The sequence below is a fragment of the Merops nubicus genome, unplaced genomic scaffold, assembly GCF_000691845.1.
Source record: "Merops nubicus isolate BGI_N331 unplaced genomic scaffold, ASM69184v1 scaffold7320, whole genome shotgun sequence".
NCBI classification, from domain to species: Eukaryota; Metazoa; Chordata; class Aves; order Coraciiformes; family Meropidae; genus Merops; species Merops nubicus.
Window position 1 is genome coordinate 23,932 of NW_008582104.1, and position 15,170 is coordinate 39,101.

Here is a 15,170-nt window from a genome sequence, read left to right on the forward strand (position 1 = left end):
TACTACAACTTTGCACCTACAGACATGCCTGTTCATTCTGACACTTGGCTTTTATTCAAACAGTGCCTGCTGGCCTTTGCCTGGAGTGCCACTGCAAGACTCGTTGATGGAAACTGAGGTTGCTGGCTCAGCAGCCAAGCACTCTGTATCTATCACATCAGTCTGGAACGCTGTGATTTGTACTTCCCTGCTCCCTGGTCTCTCATCCTTTGACCTACCCAGAGAACAAACTATCACTAAATGGTTCCCTACCCTCCCAGAAAGGCTTTTAGTGACTAGTACTAAAACAGCTAGTGAATAATCCTGATTGACAGCTTCAAGTCCCTCCTCTCTAAGGACTTCAACATACTTCACAAATGTGCAGGGACTCAGACTGTCTCTGATAAAGTCCTGCATCCTGCAGTAAGAAATAAACCACCTTATTCTATTTTCCAGGTGACATCCCTAATGATCAGAAAACAACCCAAGCTCTGTCGATATTATAAGAATGTTTGTTGTTTTATTCTTTTTGGTGGGTACAAAAACCACAGTTTCTTACACAGAACAAGATTATAAATAATATCTGTAACATGAGTGACCCGTAGTCTCTTTTGATTCTACACTGCAGACTGATGACGTACTCTAAACATTTTATCATTTTGTTTCTTGTATTAGACAGATGCAAATCTGTGGAACACGGAATGATGGAACAGAATGAAGGTAACAGCAAACAAGAGGATGACCAACAACTTTTATAAAAAAAAAGTCTCTGAATTTTATTACAGTGATGGCATTTTATATCAATTATTGCAATGAATTGTTCCCTAAGATGGTTAGAAAAAAGAATTGTGTTGTCCTCTACCGAATTTACATCAGTTAAAAAGCAAGCATGTTTCAATATTTCTCTTTTTCAAAGAAAATGTAAATAATTTCTTTATTTTTTCACAGGATTTACATATTTATTATTTTCTTATCACAGTTTAGTGATTCATTTCTACAGCTGAACAGCTGAGTATTCTTCCATTGTATATATTGATGTTCTGGAGACACAGGTTAGCATGTTCATTGACTTCTACAGCTATTTTTCTCTTTGTCAAGACAAAGACCAAAATGTTGTCCTTTCTGAGCATGTTCTTCACAGTTCAATGCGCTAAATTCGCAAGTCTTATTAGTTTTAAGTCCACTCAAGTGAAATTTGTTGCTGTTAATACACCATTCCCAGCCCCCTCCCCCCAACAAAACTAAATTATGAATTTTCCTGATATAAAATCTGAGTTTGGGTTTCCGAGCTGAGCTCATGCACACATTGTTGCTGATGATGTCTGGCGCATTTGGACGTACTTCCCTTTCTCAGCCAAATTATTAGTTCATCAATGACACTCCCATGTCGTTACAGTCTGTGCTGTGTTCCCATCAGACACCAACACAGTTTGATTAAGGCACTCAATTATTTTTTTGGTTTTTATGGTAGGTCCGATGCAATTACGGCCAATCCTGAACTTTGTCTAATTGCAGTTCCAGTATGCACGGACTTCGGGCAGTCGGGAGTCAATACACGTCCGTTTTCTCCCACGCTCCCTGTGATGGATAGTCTGGCTTTGTTTCTTATGGCTTCAGAAAAGGTAAGCTAGGTTTGAAAAAAAAAAAAAAAAAAAAAAGGAGAAAAGATGAAAGCGTTAACATTTTTCTGTCCTTCAACAAACCAGGACACAGCAAACACCAAAATATTAAATGTTAGACATCTGCATTTTTTCATGTTAACGTTAAATATAATAATAGTAATCATCATAAATACAATACTAGGGGAAAAAAGACTAGCAATTCTGAGGGTAAATTTCATTACAATAAATCACCATTGATTTAAATATAAAATCTAAATTTGATCAAGAAATTAACAGAAGAAGCAGTACCTTCATCTAAACTGCTTCAAACTACATTTATATACAATTAAATGAGCATCAAGATCTTTTATGAACCTGAAAGTATTAGCATCTGTGAATAAAGTAATGCACAGGTTGTTATAGGCTTAGATCCTCAACTAGGCATATCAAGATAAAATATAGCTGCTGAAAATTGTTTATAAATGGCAATAGCTGTATCAGCTAGCTTTGTGATAATTCCACAGATCAAATATAAAGAAATTGTTACTTGTATTCACAATGCCCATATTTAGTATCGGTAAATCTGAGAACTGTCTTCAAATCTCTTCATATATATATTTTCCTACACTTAGATAAGGTGGGAACTTTCAAAGGAAATGTAGCTTATTGTGCTACAAAATACAATTTTCTACAGTCTTCTACATTAGGTCTAAATTTTCCACAAAATGGTTTACATTTTTGCTATGACAGAATCTTTACTTTCAGGTAAATCAGAACAAAATATCTCATTTAGGGACTAGCTGACTCAAGCAAGAGCTCTGTCATGTGATGATAGAAAAAGTCAGAATGGCTCCTTGAGACTAAATCATTTCCAGATGACTAAAATTGAGGGAGGTGTCTAAGGTCAACCAGTGCATGCACCCAAACTACTCTGTGTTGAAACAGATTTCAAATAAATCATGTTAAGATGTTGATTAGTGAGGAAATCTGATTTCTAGTCAGCAGAAGCTATAGTCTATGCAACTAACTCAAGTAGCTGGTATGCAGGGATGCAATCTGAAATACCAATTGGAAAAAGAGAGACAGGAGCGTGCATTCACAGAGAAGCAAAGGGATGACATACATAATAAAATAATTTTATTTGCCTTGTTACTGATCTCTGCATTTAGAACTTTGTCCCTCTGAGCCTGCTTGCTCCTTCTGAGGTGGCAGTGAAATGCTAAGCGGCTGTTTGATATGCTGAAGTTAATTTTATACGAGCGTGTGTGTATAAGGATGAGGAAGATTCTTTAAAACTCCCAAATGTTTCCACTGCTTTTGGATGCACTTCTATGAGAACGTAGCAGTCTAATATTTCACTGCTATCAGTAGATCCTCCAAACAAGAGTTCTGAAAAGTGCAGTCACTATTGTGGCATAGACAAAAACTGGATATAAAAGCAGCTTTCCACATCAATTATCCTAAAACCCTCAGCCCTCACAAGCAGACGAATTCAGGAAAAGGCCTCAACATACAGAGGGCATTATGTCACTCCCCTTACAATGAAAAAACTTGGCTTTGATAATCATCAATGCAAAAATGACCTTTTGAAAAGTATCCCTGCTGCCACAGTATTTTGTGACAGGGACTTTTACACACATATCTTGAGCTGGGCCCATATAGCACCAAAAAACTCATCTGCTTCCCAGCAGCGAATAAAAAGCTATGCATTTGCAAAGCACAGACACAATGCAATGTGGTGTAGCTCCACATAGTGCATGTCCAGAGTCCCATTGCAAATGGATGTCGAGGACTGGTAACTGCCTGTGGAAATGCATAGAACATGTTTTGGTCAACGGCAAGAAAAAAACAAAGGTGCTTTAGTTTTGGGGAGGGATGAGTGTCCAAACCACATCAGAATGCAGACTGGGGTGGAAAAGGGACAGCTTACTCCAGATGTGCCAAGCTTCCCAGAAAGTTGTCATTATGTATCAGCATCTCTCCATCACTTTGATCAGCTATCTGTTCATGGCCATTCAGGGCTAGCCAATGGGAAATCCGATATTTATATAGGATATATGAGTTATGTGTAACTGTGGTTTTGGTTCAAATCTATATAGCTTTCTGGCCATTGACAACACACTTAGGACAGAAAGACAGTCAAAAGGGATCCACGGGGGGGGGGGGGGGGGGGGGAAATGTCAAATGAGAATAACAAACAATTTCTCAGCAGCCTTCCACAGAATAACAGATAAAGCTGCAATAAAACAACACCTCTCTTCTCATGGCAGAGATTAACAACAGCTCAGCAACATACCACGGAAACAACCCAGACAGTTAACAAAGCCAGGAGAAGCAGGTCAAACTTGCACTTGGGAAGATGCCGTAAAGCCATGTAACCAGGTAAGCTTCTGTGTTATATTTTAAACTATGCTATAGGTAAAAGACAGGCTAATACTCTGCCTAACTGCTGCTACAATTTCAGTTTTATGGGGTGGCTGCAGAATCAGTTTCAGGAGTGGCTGGGATGAGAGGGGAAAAGTCTTAGCATTTACTGCGAATATTACCCAGATTGCAAAAGTGTCTGTGTGGTAACTGGATACAGTTAATAGTGATAATGTATTTTCAAATTTGTCATTAGTTTTGATTAAATAAGTTGTGGAATTAATCACATGAAAACACCAACTGCCCTGTTCCTGTTAGGACATGGGAATATAGGAAATCAATATCCTCAGTCTATATAATACAAATATCCTAGAACAAATGTGTTTGTTCTTTTGTTGTTCAGGTTCCTCTAGTACCTGGATCACATGAAGGTGTCTATGGCACAAATATTTAAGATGAACGTTTAATGAAGTTTTCTTCCTTGAATACGAAATTTGAACTATGTAAGTCAAAATAAGTGCTTTACACATTTACTGAGCCATCCTGTAGCACTTCACTTTTTTAATAATTAGTAATTTTTCATTACTTTTTGTAGTTTTGTAGTTAATTTCATTAATTGTCAACAACAGCATGGGATGGGAGAGCAAGAGAAGGCAACTGAACTGGAAACTGTTTCATGAGCTTCAGTGGCCCACCGAGAAGGCCCTGGAGAGGCAGTGGTGGTGGCTGGCTGGATACTGGGACATTCCCTTTGAAAGCCTGAGGGTTTGGGGTGATGAGCTCAGTAGGGCTTTTCCCTAGAGCAGGTGGAGAGCAGGCTGTTAGGCCCCATGCTGTTCTCAGAGCATCAGCTCAACTAGTGTCCTAGGGGCTTACTACTAATACACAAAAATGGAAAATGCTGCCCAGGGGAAGAAGAAGGGATTGTTCCCTCCTTAAAGCAAACTTCCTTCCCTGCCTTCAGCAGATGCAATAGCCTCTCATCCCTTCTGAATGTCATTATCCCACACATACAGACTAGTCCTTTCCCATATAGACTAGTCCACACGTATAGACTAACCCTTTATTTACATTTTCTGCTACCTTATAGGCAGGTGAATTTTCCAGAGGAAAATCACTTTTGACTGGATTAAACTAAAAGGAAAAACATGGTAATGAATATTAATTGTGAAGCAGATTATTTAAGCTATTTTATATTAGTTTGAAACATGTATTATTAAGATTATTTAGTGTTAGCTTAAAAAGTCAGCGTGTTGGTTACTCATGCAGGTTAGAACCTTCAAACATATTTCCATATTAGCAAGTTTTAGTCCCAGTATGATCCCTTTACTCCTTGGATAAATAAACATATTGAAGGTTTTGAAATTCATATGACATATATTTCTGCAGAAATGTGTGAAACCAATTTTGTAGGCTCTGTACTCCTGCCATCTAACAAGGGTATATGACTAGCACGTGTTTGAACAGATGGCATGGTCACCCTGCACAGAGCATGGCACATGGGTAACCCTGGCCAGGAGAGGATGACTGCACCTTGGCATAACTGTTTTTATAAAAATATATGCATAAGTGTTTTTATAAAAAGTTCACATCCTGAAATTTCTCAGGTAAATATTACAGGAAATAAGTAGAATGAAGAATTTCAGAAGTCTGTGAGTGGCTGCTCAAAATCCTAGTTATTTCTAATTTTTGTGAATATTTAAATATCTACACCCTATGAGGTTTTTAAGAAATTATCAGAAGTTTTGACTGATACAAACATGAATTTTCAATAAAATAAAATGCAACATGGGCATATTTAATATATTTTTTCCTATAAGAATTAATCTCTGTGTTGCAACAAACCTCAAAAAAGTCCAAACTTTAGAGACAGTTACTTATCATCTTTCCTTAAAAACAAAACTCCATTTGCCCTGATTTTTATTTCAAGAAAATATTAAGGCTAAAATCAATTCTACAAATATAATCATAGTGTTTGTTGCACTAGAATCACAGAGTTGAGTGGGAACCCAGAGGACTTTCAAATCACGCCATATTTAGCATGCTAAGCAAGTTTGGGTCAGGTCAGTATTTGGAAGAAAACACTGTCTTTTTGTTTGCTTTCTTTAAGACTATGTTTTGGATGCATTGCACTCTGTAAACTTACTTGGTCAGGAATATGTTTTCTGAGACCCTGTCTTTATACTAGCCTGGGGACACATTTAGTTGTGGACGCATCACTAAAGGATTTAACAAAAAAAGAACTTTTTACTTGCATTTTGTACAATTGCTTGCACAGGATTATTTTTTTTTAAGACCCTTATTACTGACAGTAAGTGGTGAACTTGGGAGATTAATATTATCATCTGGAAGTCCTGTTTCCTAGTGGGCAGTAACGAACACTGGGGCATACTCCTGCAGTCCCCCTGACACCTAGTACGCCTCATTTTTTAACTAGTGAACGAAGTGCGCATCTAAGAGACTTCTCCTTTTTTTAACATGGGGAAATTGGGCAGCTCTTACAATTAACATATACTCGTGATCATGAGCTCTTGTACAACAGGGAACAACAGAAAACTACATAGTGACAGTATGGGAGAGTTTCCCAGCCAGCGCACACCAAGCCCCCTCCCTTGCCCCCCGAGCACCCACCTATTCCTCGCAGCGCTCCAGCTACCATGCTCAAGCACCATTCTCTGCTCACTCTGTGTTTGCTCTGTACTGTATGGTTCGGTACTGTACTGGCTGTGCCTTTAGGCAGTAAGCTCCTCGGGACAGGGACCTGTTACGTGTTTGGCACACTTCACCTATTGTACAGCGCCGAGTACTCCAGCGCTATATAAATAATAAATAAAAAATAATAATTGTATCTCCAGTTGTTCCCTCCAAAAGTTTTGCTAGGTGGCAACATAAACATTATGTTATGTCCTTTCTCTGAGTTTTTGTTTCTTGCTTCTACTCTAGGGATGGCTCAGTGATTTCAGGAACACGTAGCTCAAGCTTTTTGTTAGCAGAAGAGAGGTGTGGCTTGCTATTTGGAAGGGCAAGGGAGCTCTGGGCAGCACAAAAGGGCAGGGTCCTAGCTGCACCTTCACTTTTAAAGCAGCCAGGATAGCTTGGGAACCGTGTAAAAGTTATATTTAGAAGCTCAGTTTGCCACTACGTGCCATTTCCAAAGGCCAGAGATTTGATTTGACTAATGATTAGTTGGCGAGATACTCCCTGCATGGATGAGAACAAGTACGTTGGTAAACCATCCCCGCACCCCTACGCAGGGGAACTATACAGGATGTAGCAGTTCAGTTCCCAAAATCACTATGTGAACATCTAAGACACTCCAGTCCTGAGCTAGGTGAGGGGGTATATTATTGAAAGCTGAGGATGAAAATCAATGTCTGTTCACTGATTAGTGGCTTTTTGTGGTTATTATAGTGGGCAAAGGTTGACCCGAAGCAGGATATTGTGAAAAAAAATGCCACACAATTAGCATAAAACATGTATCAAAGGGACAGTGAAGGAATAGGGTGGGGAGGAGGGAGAGAAGGTAAAACAACATTTAGACTTCTTGTAACAGTGCCTTGTCTTCTTTTAGGTTAACTATGGTTCAGTGGCATTGCCTATCCTAAATCTTGATTATAAGAAAGTCCCAGTTAGGGCCAACATCGAATAATAAAAGGCATAACTAAAAGACAGCAATTTGTCACTAGTAGACTGCAAATCTTTAGGAAAACAGACTGGCCAATCAGGTAATTAATCACTGGCCCTCTGAATATATATTTTACGATGTCAAACAGTTGTAATCTCCCAAGAGATTTGACAACAGTGAGTTGTTAAAATGTATTTTTTAAGTTAAAAATTCCTTGCAATGCAGATGTCTATTAGCAACATAGAATAGTATACTATACATCTGCAGCCAAAAAAAACTGAACCACTTTGCACTGGTTTTCCAAAATATAAAGCTCTGTTCAGAAGCAAGCACCACTAGACAGACATGTCACAACACTGCGTTACAAGATGCATCACCCACTCACTGTAGTAGGCCCTAAGTCCTACCCCTAAATTTTAATACTTTCGGTTCCATATACGTTGTAACCTTCTCTATAAGTTGCTAAATTCTGGGTATTCTGCGAGGAAGTTGGGTTAAAAGTCTGTGCACTCTTTGCCACCTTCATTCGCTTCGCCTCTGCCCTGGACTTGTAACAGAACTCTATCAAAGCCACCAGCATTGCCAAGCCCAAGCCTCCAACCAGAATGTAGAAGACTCCAGCAACGTTGCTGAGACTCAAGGCACTCGTCTTGTCCTGGGAAAACAGAAGTGACACAGTTAACCCTGGAAAACAGATCCTCAGGAGAACAAGCTACATGTTAAAACATTGGAATTAGAAATAAATAATAATGTTTAGCTGAAATAAATGACAATTGTTTACATAACTTCTCATAAAATTTGACCTATCTGGTTCTATGAAATACAATTTAAGCACCTAGTTTTCCTAGTCAGAATAAAAAATATTGTAAGTATATTGCCAACATATTAGAATGTCATTGCTTGCTTACTGCAAATCATTACTTCCACTATGTGGAGAATTAAACAATGACATGTCTAGCTCTCTTTAGGGGACATTTCAGCACTGATATGAAACTGCATTTACTTAAAGCTCTTTATAAGCCTTGGAATCCAAAAATCCCTTTATATCAGACAAGACTCTGCTTGATCTTCACAAAAACAGTAATTGTATTACATTATGGTAGGCACTGCTGTTAGTTTAAAACATCCAGACTGAGCTTCTGATACTTAAATGACATGTGAAAATAACATGTGAGGCTTAAGTTACTTCTCTGAACAAACACTTCCTTTGAAAGTGCACACTGTACCATACACATTGTGATATATTTGCCTCTTACCGATTATTGCATTTTGTTTCTATTTTATTATGGATACAGTTCTGGAACATGCCCATGGACTACTAAGCCTCAGTAACTGTATAATTTTAAATAGCAGTTTATGAAATCTTACACACTATTCATAATTTGGACAACACTGAGAATTTTCTTTAGCAAATTATTAAATGCACATCATTTTAGAAACCATCACCTTCTTGGACGTATTGTAGTAAACTATTCCACATTTCTCTGTACTTCACTGCTTAGTTATGATTCGTATGTTTTAAATTTGAAATTCATGTGCATTTTTAGCACAGTTCTCAAGGAACTCTCTTAGGATTGACTTCCATATACTACATGGTGTGCCTTAAGATACTTATAAAGCTTTATTCTTAATCAGACTATATAATCTTTACCTAGGGTATTTATCTCTATTAAATTTTAACTCATGAAGAATGCAAAATATTTGGATGTTTAATTTAAAGAGGCACTATTTATTGTGTAATCAGTAGACCTGCACAGGAACAATTCCCATGGGTGTATAGAGGTGTTTGGGGCTTATAGGTGAGTTCTGCTTTTTCTTTTTTAGCTGGCTAAGAGGACTCTGAATATCTCGGAGGTGACTGTATTCCTCTGGTAGCAATTGCTAACATTTGTGCATGCAAACAAGGAGGAGACAGGACTGAGAAAAACCTGACCTAATGTATGTGGTGGGTTGAGCTTTTCTCAGTTGTCATTTACAGGTACTCTGTCATCCTCTTAACTGGTTTTCACTTACTTCCTCCAAAGCACTTGCCAGAAAAATCAAAAAGTGTTGGAAGTTTGTTTCCTAGGCTAATTTTACCTGCTATCCAGCAGGGTAACACTCAGGGCATGCAGGCTGCAAGCAGTCACTGCCCGTCACGCTTTCCCTCTATCTCTGGACAGCACAGGCTGGCACAGAGACAGGCACCATGAAGAAATTTCAGATTTGCCAAACACAGAGCTGGCACTGACTGTGGTGCTTGCTTCCTGGACATCAGAAAATACCTGCTTCTGTGTTTGTCCTCAGATAGAAATAGAGAAGGCTCCACTCCCTGGAGATTTCAGTATTACTGTTTGGGAATGGACAAGGCTAAACAGTGGAAGCTGTAGATAGCTATTAATTATCAAAGCCTTTCACTTCAAAGCTCAAGTTAAGTCTTCCTTGGCTCCTCAAGGAGCCAGGGACCTTTCTAAAGGCAGCCAGGCACAGCCACTCTGGGAGTGATGAAAGACAATCCTTTCCACTAGCATTTCTCCTTTTCAGAAAACTGTTGAGGGAAGCCAGTTCCAAAAGGAGAAGGCGTGAAGGGACGTTTCCTATGCGGTCAGTGGGGAAAGTCTCTCCTCGCCAGCCAGGATGGAAACAGTCAACCCAATCTGCCTCCCCCAAAACGAAAAAACTGCCTTGTAACTCTTCAACAGATGCCCTGAGTATGCGGGATGGTGTTTGGTGATGTGCATCAGTGAAGACTTTAAAAAGCAATAGTGCTTCTTTAAATTAAAGTGTGACCCCCATCAAGATGGGGCGAAACTGATTCATTCTGTGTCTACAGCTGCTTATTTTATCTCTAAGTCAGTTTTTTTACTACTTCCTTTACTGCTTTGTGAACACGACAGTAGGTCCCGAACTGCAGCGACTGACCTTACTTCCAGAGTCCTTGGGTCCACATTCACCTTTATCGTACCACCATTTGTTTTTCAGCTTGTCTAAGACGCCTGCCTCACTGAGTTTCAAAACGGCAAGGTTTACAGGAGTTCTTCACGTGGAAAATAACATAAATAACATTATATATGTTATTTTATGTTATTCAAGTAAAACTACATAGAATCGCATTGCAAAGTGACAGAGCAGAGGCCACAGTGGGTGCTATGTCATGTACTGTTGGCCCAGGTTTAGAGACAGACATATGACCGGGACCTGCTCCATCGCTTTAGGTAACAGGCACATACTGCTGGGGAAGATTTGTAAATAAATAGTATGCAATTACTGTGAACCCAAAACTATTGGCTTAGACATATTAACAACATACCCTTCAGAGACATATATAATACAACTGGATATACGACTTCAGAAAAATATTCATTTGTGTTCCTTGCCTTCAATCTATTTTAAGTTTGTACGCATACAAACTAATAATATGACTTGGCTACAGCTATTTCATTTACTGCCCTCAAAATTATCCTGGCAAGAGAAAGGAGATGCTTTGCTGCCTACAACCGCTTGGCACAGACTTTCAATCTCTGCATGCTTAGGGGGAGAGCTATGACGCCCCTATCCTCAGCTAAGAAGAACATGACAGTCAGTCTTTCATTCTCATTTCCTGTTTCAACATTCTTTTCAATTTCAAAGTTTTTCCTTAAATCTTAGCTTATTCACGTAAGTCTTTCAAGAGGCCCAGGCTGATGATAAATTACTACTTGGAACATCTTATCTTACTAGTGGTATTTGCTGTGGGTGACGTAAGAGAATTTAATATTGAGATGAAACTTAATCTGATGCCTCAAAGTTATGAACTGCTATGGGTTTACGTTGACATTACTTAAACTCAGTGCATAATATCTAAATATTATGGTAATGCTCCACTTCATGCAGTTGTACCAGTTTATTTTCTAAAACCCTAAGAAATGATTGACTTATTTTCTGTACTTTCCACTTTGTATCACTGACTGTCCAATTGTCAATGTAGTAGGCATATAGATATCTATTTATGTGCAGGTGTGCATGAAAATACAATATATATCAGAGAAGGAGGTAGATAAACAGAAATGGCATGTGATAGACAGCCTTCTGGTGATGTTATATGACATAGGGCATGATCCTGTGTGTGCCAGAAGATTCCTATAGGAAAACTAATATCTCATAATACACCATAACCCATGCATTGCTAAAATGTTAACTCATTAATTCAAGGTTTAATTAAAAAGCAACCAGTGCAAGCATTCATTAGTATAGTGTAGCTGAACCTACTAAAACAGATACTACAAAAGAGAAGAGGGGCTTGTTACACTCTATATCTGGTTTAATTGGAAATCCCCATATACTTATGTATTAATATAATAGTGCATGATTGTATGTATATATATATTTTATACACAAATAGCAGCTTCTGAGCCTTGGATGCTACTCCTAGCTTTCAAAAGGCAGGCTTAGATACCGGTTTTAACAAAGGATGAAGCATGCTGTTGAGATGCCTACCTCTTTTCATTTACTACTGAGGAAGCCTTGGTGCTTCAGAGAAATTACAACTTTTGACAGCTACAGCTGTGTGAGAGGATTCCCAAGTACTCTCAAGTGATCCCTTTAAGAAAAGGAAATGCTTTATCCACTTTCCAAATCCCACACAGTAAATTCATATGGAATACTCTGCTTTCAGAACAGAATATGCCTTTTTCTTGATCTTTTCCATTATTCAAACTTAGATTTTTTCTTCAGGCTTTCTGGCAGCAGGTTGTGCAGGTTGATAGTGGAATATGAAAGTCTCACAACTGTGAAATGAGTAAGTAGCAGTTTGGGATGCTGGCAAATTGCCTGTCAAAATGATCCTCTGTTTGCTTCTAGTACAAGTGTGAAATAATTAATATTGTTTGAGTAGCCATCATCTGTAACATGTCATGCATTGCCTCTGAGCCACATTCTTGGTGCTCCTAAATCCCAGCAGTGTAACAAGGCTGGGCTATGAGAAAGATAAGGGATATCCAGGTACTGTTCTTACATGGAAAGTCACAAACCTGTGGAGTTGCTGTAGATTCATCTGATTCAACTGGTAATTTAGGACTCAATATGAACTATCCAGACTGGCAGCAAGCTGGGATAAGTCAGAAAACAGATGTACCCTGGTCCTTTGCTTGCTTTTCCAGCACTAACACTTCAGATGTATAAAGCCTCATACACACAGAGTTTTTTTCTTCTTTGCAACTGTAGTTCCTTTAATGTCATCCTTTATGCATTGTTTCTGCAAGGAAGGTCTCAGGTTTTCCTTTGGGAAAAGCAATTGATTTCATGCTTAAAATTGCCATGCTATCCTCAATATATAACTGGATGCAATAGCAACAGCCAACAGAGATGAGGCAATTCCCACTTTTCATTGAAATACAGCCAATGATGTGTCCGGGGCCAGGCCCTTGTTCCTGCTCTCCATTATTTTTGCTGGGACAGTTTCTGAATCAAGGTACTGCCTAAGCTCAAGGAAACTTGTCCTCTGCCCCTCACTTTCTTGCCTGCTTTAGTAATGCTGTGTGGATGAGACTAGACATGTCCTTTACGTCTCCCCTCAGACAGTCCCAGTTGTGATGAGGGAGAAGCACTCTGTGCTAAATTTAAAATTAAAGTTTAAAATATGTTCAATATATTTAAAATTAAAAATATTTTCCACTTTCAGAATAGGATTTTTGTCCCACTTTAAATCAACCAGCTGCCATGGGAAATGTACACGGTCCAATGCAAGAAGCCCAGGTTGAGGGGCTGTAGAGTGGAAAAGGAATTTTGCATATGCTTTTCAGGATATTAACATATACATCTGTTTGCAATAACGGCAAGTGATTGCAGATGTCGTGAATTTTCACGTTTTAGGCTTTGTTTTGTTTGTTTTTTTTTTTTTTCATTTTAGTAGGAGATTTTCAACAACTCCCACTGGAGATGAATGCCCAGATCACCTTGGCTTTCAGGGCAAGCTGCTTATGTGGGCATCTTTCCATTCTTTGAAAACACCCTCTCCAAATAACTATAATTTTGACTATGTCAGTCACAAACTCAGAGGCTACAACTGGTTACTACACTGCTTACACAATCAATTGGTGAATAGTCCCACCAACATTAAAGGAAGCAGAAGCTAAAAATCTGTATAGTCTGCTGTACATGAGCAAAAGCAATGTACTTAAGTCATATACAGAGGACAAATCTAGCATTTAGAATTAAATTTCTCATCAAGTTCATTCTTTTTCCATAAGCAGGATCCATCTGCTTCAAATTCATGTAAGGATAATATATGAGAAATAATAACTAGAATTGCCCTTTGTACATGGGGAAGAATTTGTCCCATGTAGCCACAGTGCAAAACTGTTGTTTGACAGCACAGGAGATCCTGTTCTTTACCCATGTGCTGAAGTAACGGGCAGTGCAGCCCAACCTGGGCACAGGGACAGTGATTTTCTACCTTTTCATCATGTTCTCAGTCCTTCTACCTCTTGGCTTCTTACTCATTTCCTCCTATTCTGTCACTTGCTATTGGAAGAGTTGTTTTCTAAAAGCCTCGAGCTGGATCTTGTACCAGCAACACCAGTGAAAGCCCAGTGCTTTTAAATGGTATTAACGAAGTTCTGAGTTAGTTGTGTTCAGGACAACAACTGGGCAATTACAGCATTTAAATTACAATACTGAGTGATTCTGAAACGAATACAAATTTTTGGTAGATGGGGATTTTAAAAATGCAGTCACAAGTATGCTTTAGGAGCATTTTCATTACTCAGTCATAGCTGAACCATTAATTAAGTGCCAGGTCAGTCTCATCTCCTGAATGAAAAAGAAGGGCCACCATGTTCTCCTGAGGGCTAACAGCAGACACTGTAGGAGAGCTCCATCAGCACAGCTTGTGTACACTCACACTTCTACAAAAAAAAAATTTGAGCAGAGTGAAAGAAACTGTGTTTAGATACCTCCCTGTGCATCACATGAAATGATGCTGGCACACAGTTAAGATTTCAGGTAATACCTTCAAAAGCACTCAAATGACTTGGGGACCTCAGCTTCATCTTCGAACATGACTTAATTACTGAGGTCACTAAGGCATGGCTGGGTTGTATAGAGCAGCTTGCTGAACTGCCTTTCTGAATTTTGGAAGATCATTCTTTAAAAGGAATGATATATGGGGAGGCTAGAGATGACCATTTTAAGAGTAAAGAGTGGAGGCAGGAGAAATCTTGTTTTACAGAGCAACACAAACCTTTGGAGAACTGCTGAGCTCTCATTAAACTCCTCAATTTCCATAGTCCTCTGTACTATCATGAAGGGTTATTCTGGGTCTAGACTCTCATATTCTGACTAGAGAATCTCAAATAGTAACAGCACAGTTATCAGTCAAATCTGAAGTACTGTATTTCTTTCAGGAGAAAAGGATGTTCTTATTCTTGTTCATGACAGTAGGAAGCCCTGTAATTTGGACTGCAGCTGCTACCAAAGCTTAGTGTTGTGGTTTTTTTTTTTTTTTTTTTTTTTTTTTTTAAATTCATACAGTGAAAAGAAGTATTAGCTAGAGATGCTTAAGGGCTTAGTTCAGGTCTTCTTGGTAGCTGTCAGGTTTAGCACAGTGTATGGTGCCCTGGTTATTCCACTAATGATCATTTGTT

At 38.8% G+C, this 15,170-nt stretch overlaps 1 protein-coding gene across 2 annotated transcripts in view; it reads right to left on the reverse strand.

Annotated features, from left to right (window-relative positions):
- Window positions 1–469: 469 nt before the first annotated feature.
- Window positions 470–15,170, reverse strand: part of GRIA4 (glutamate receptor, ionotropic, AMPA 4) — a 97,134-nt gene continuing 82,433 nt past the window's right edge. The window contains exons 11-13 of one of the 2 annotated variants that reach the window (XM_008936537.1): window positions 10,471–10,585; window positions 8,090–8,224; window positions 470–1,606 (exon numbers count right to left, since the gene is read on the reverse strand). In XM_008936537.1, the coding sequence (XP_008934785.1) occupies window positions 1,442–1,606; window positions 8,090–8,224; window positions 10,471–10,585 (415 nt within the window). In that variant the 3' untranslated portion in view covers window positions 470–1,441. The remainder of the gene's footprint in view (window positions 1,607–8,089; window positions 8,225–10,470; window positions 10,586–15,170) is intronic. The other variant, XM_008936529.1, reaches the window with a different exon arrangement.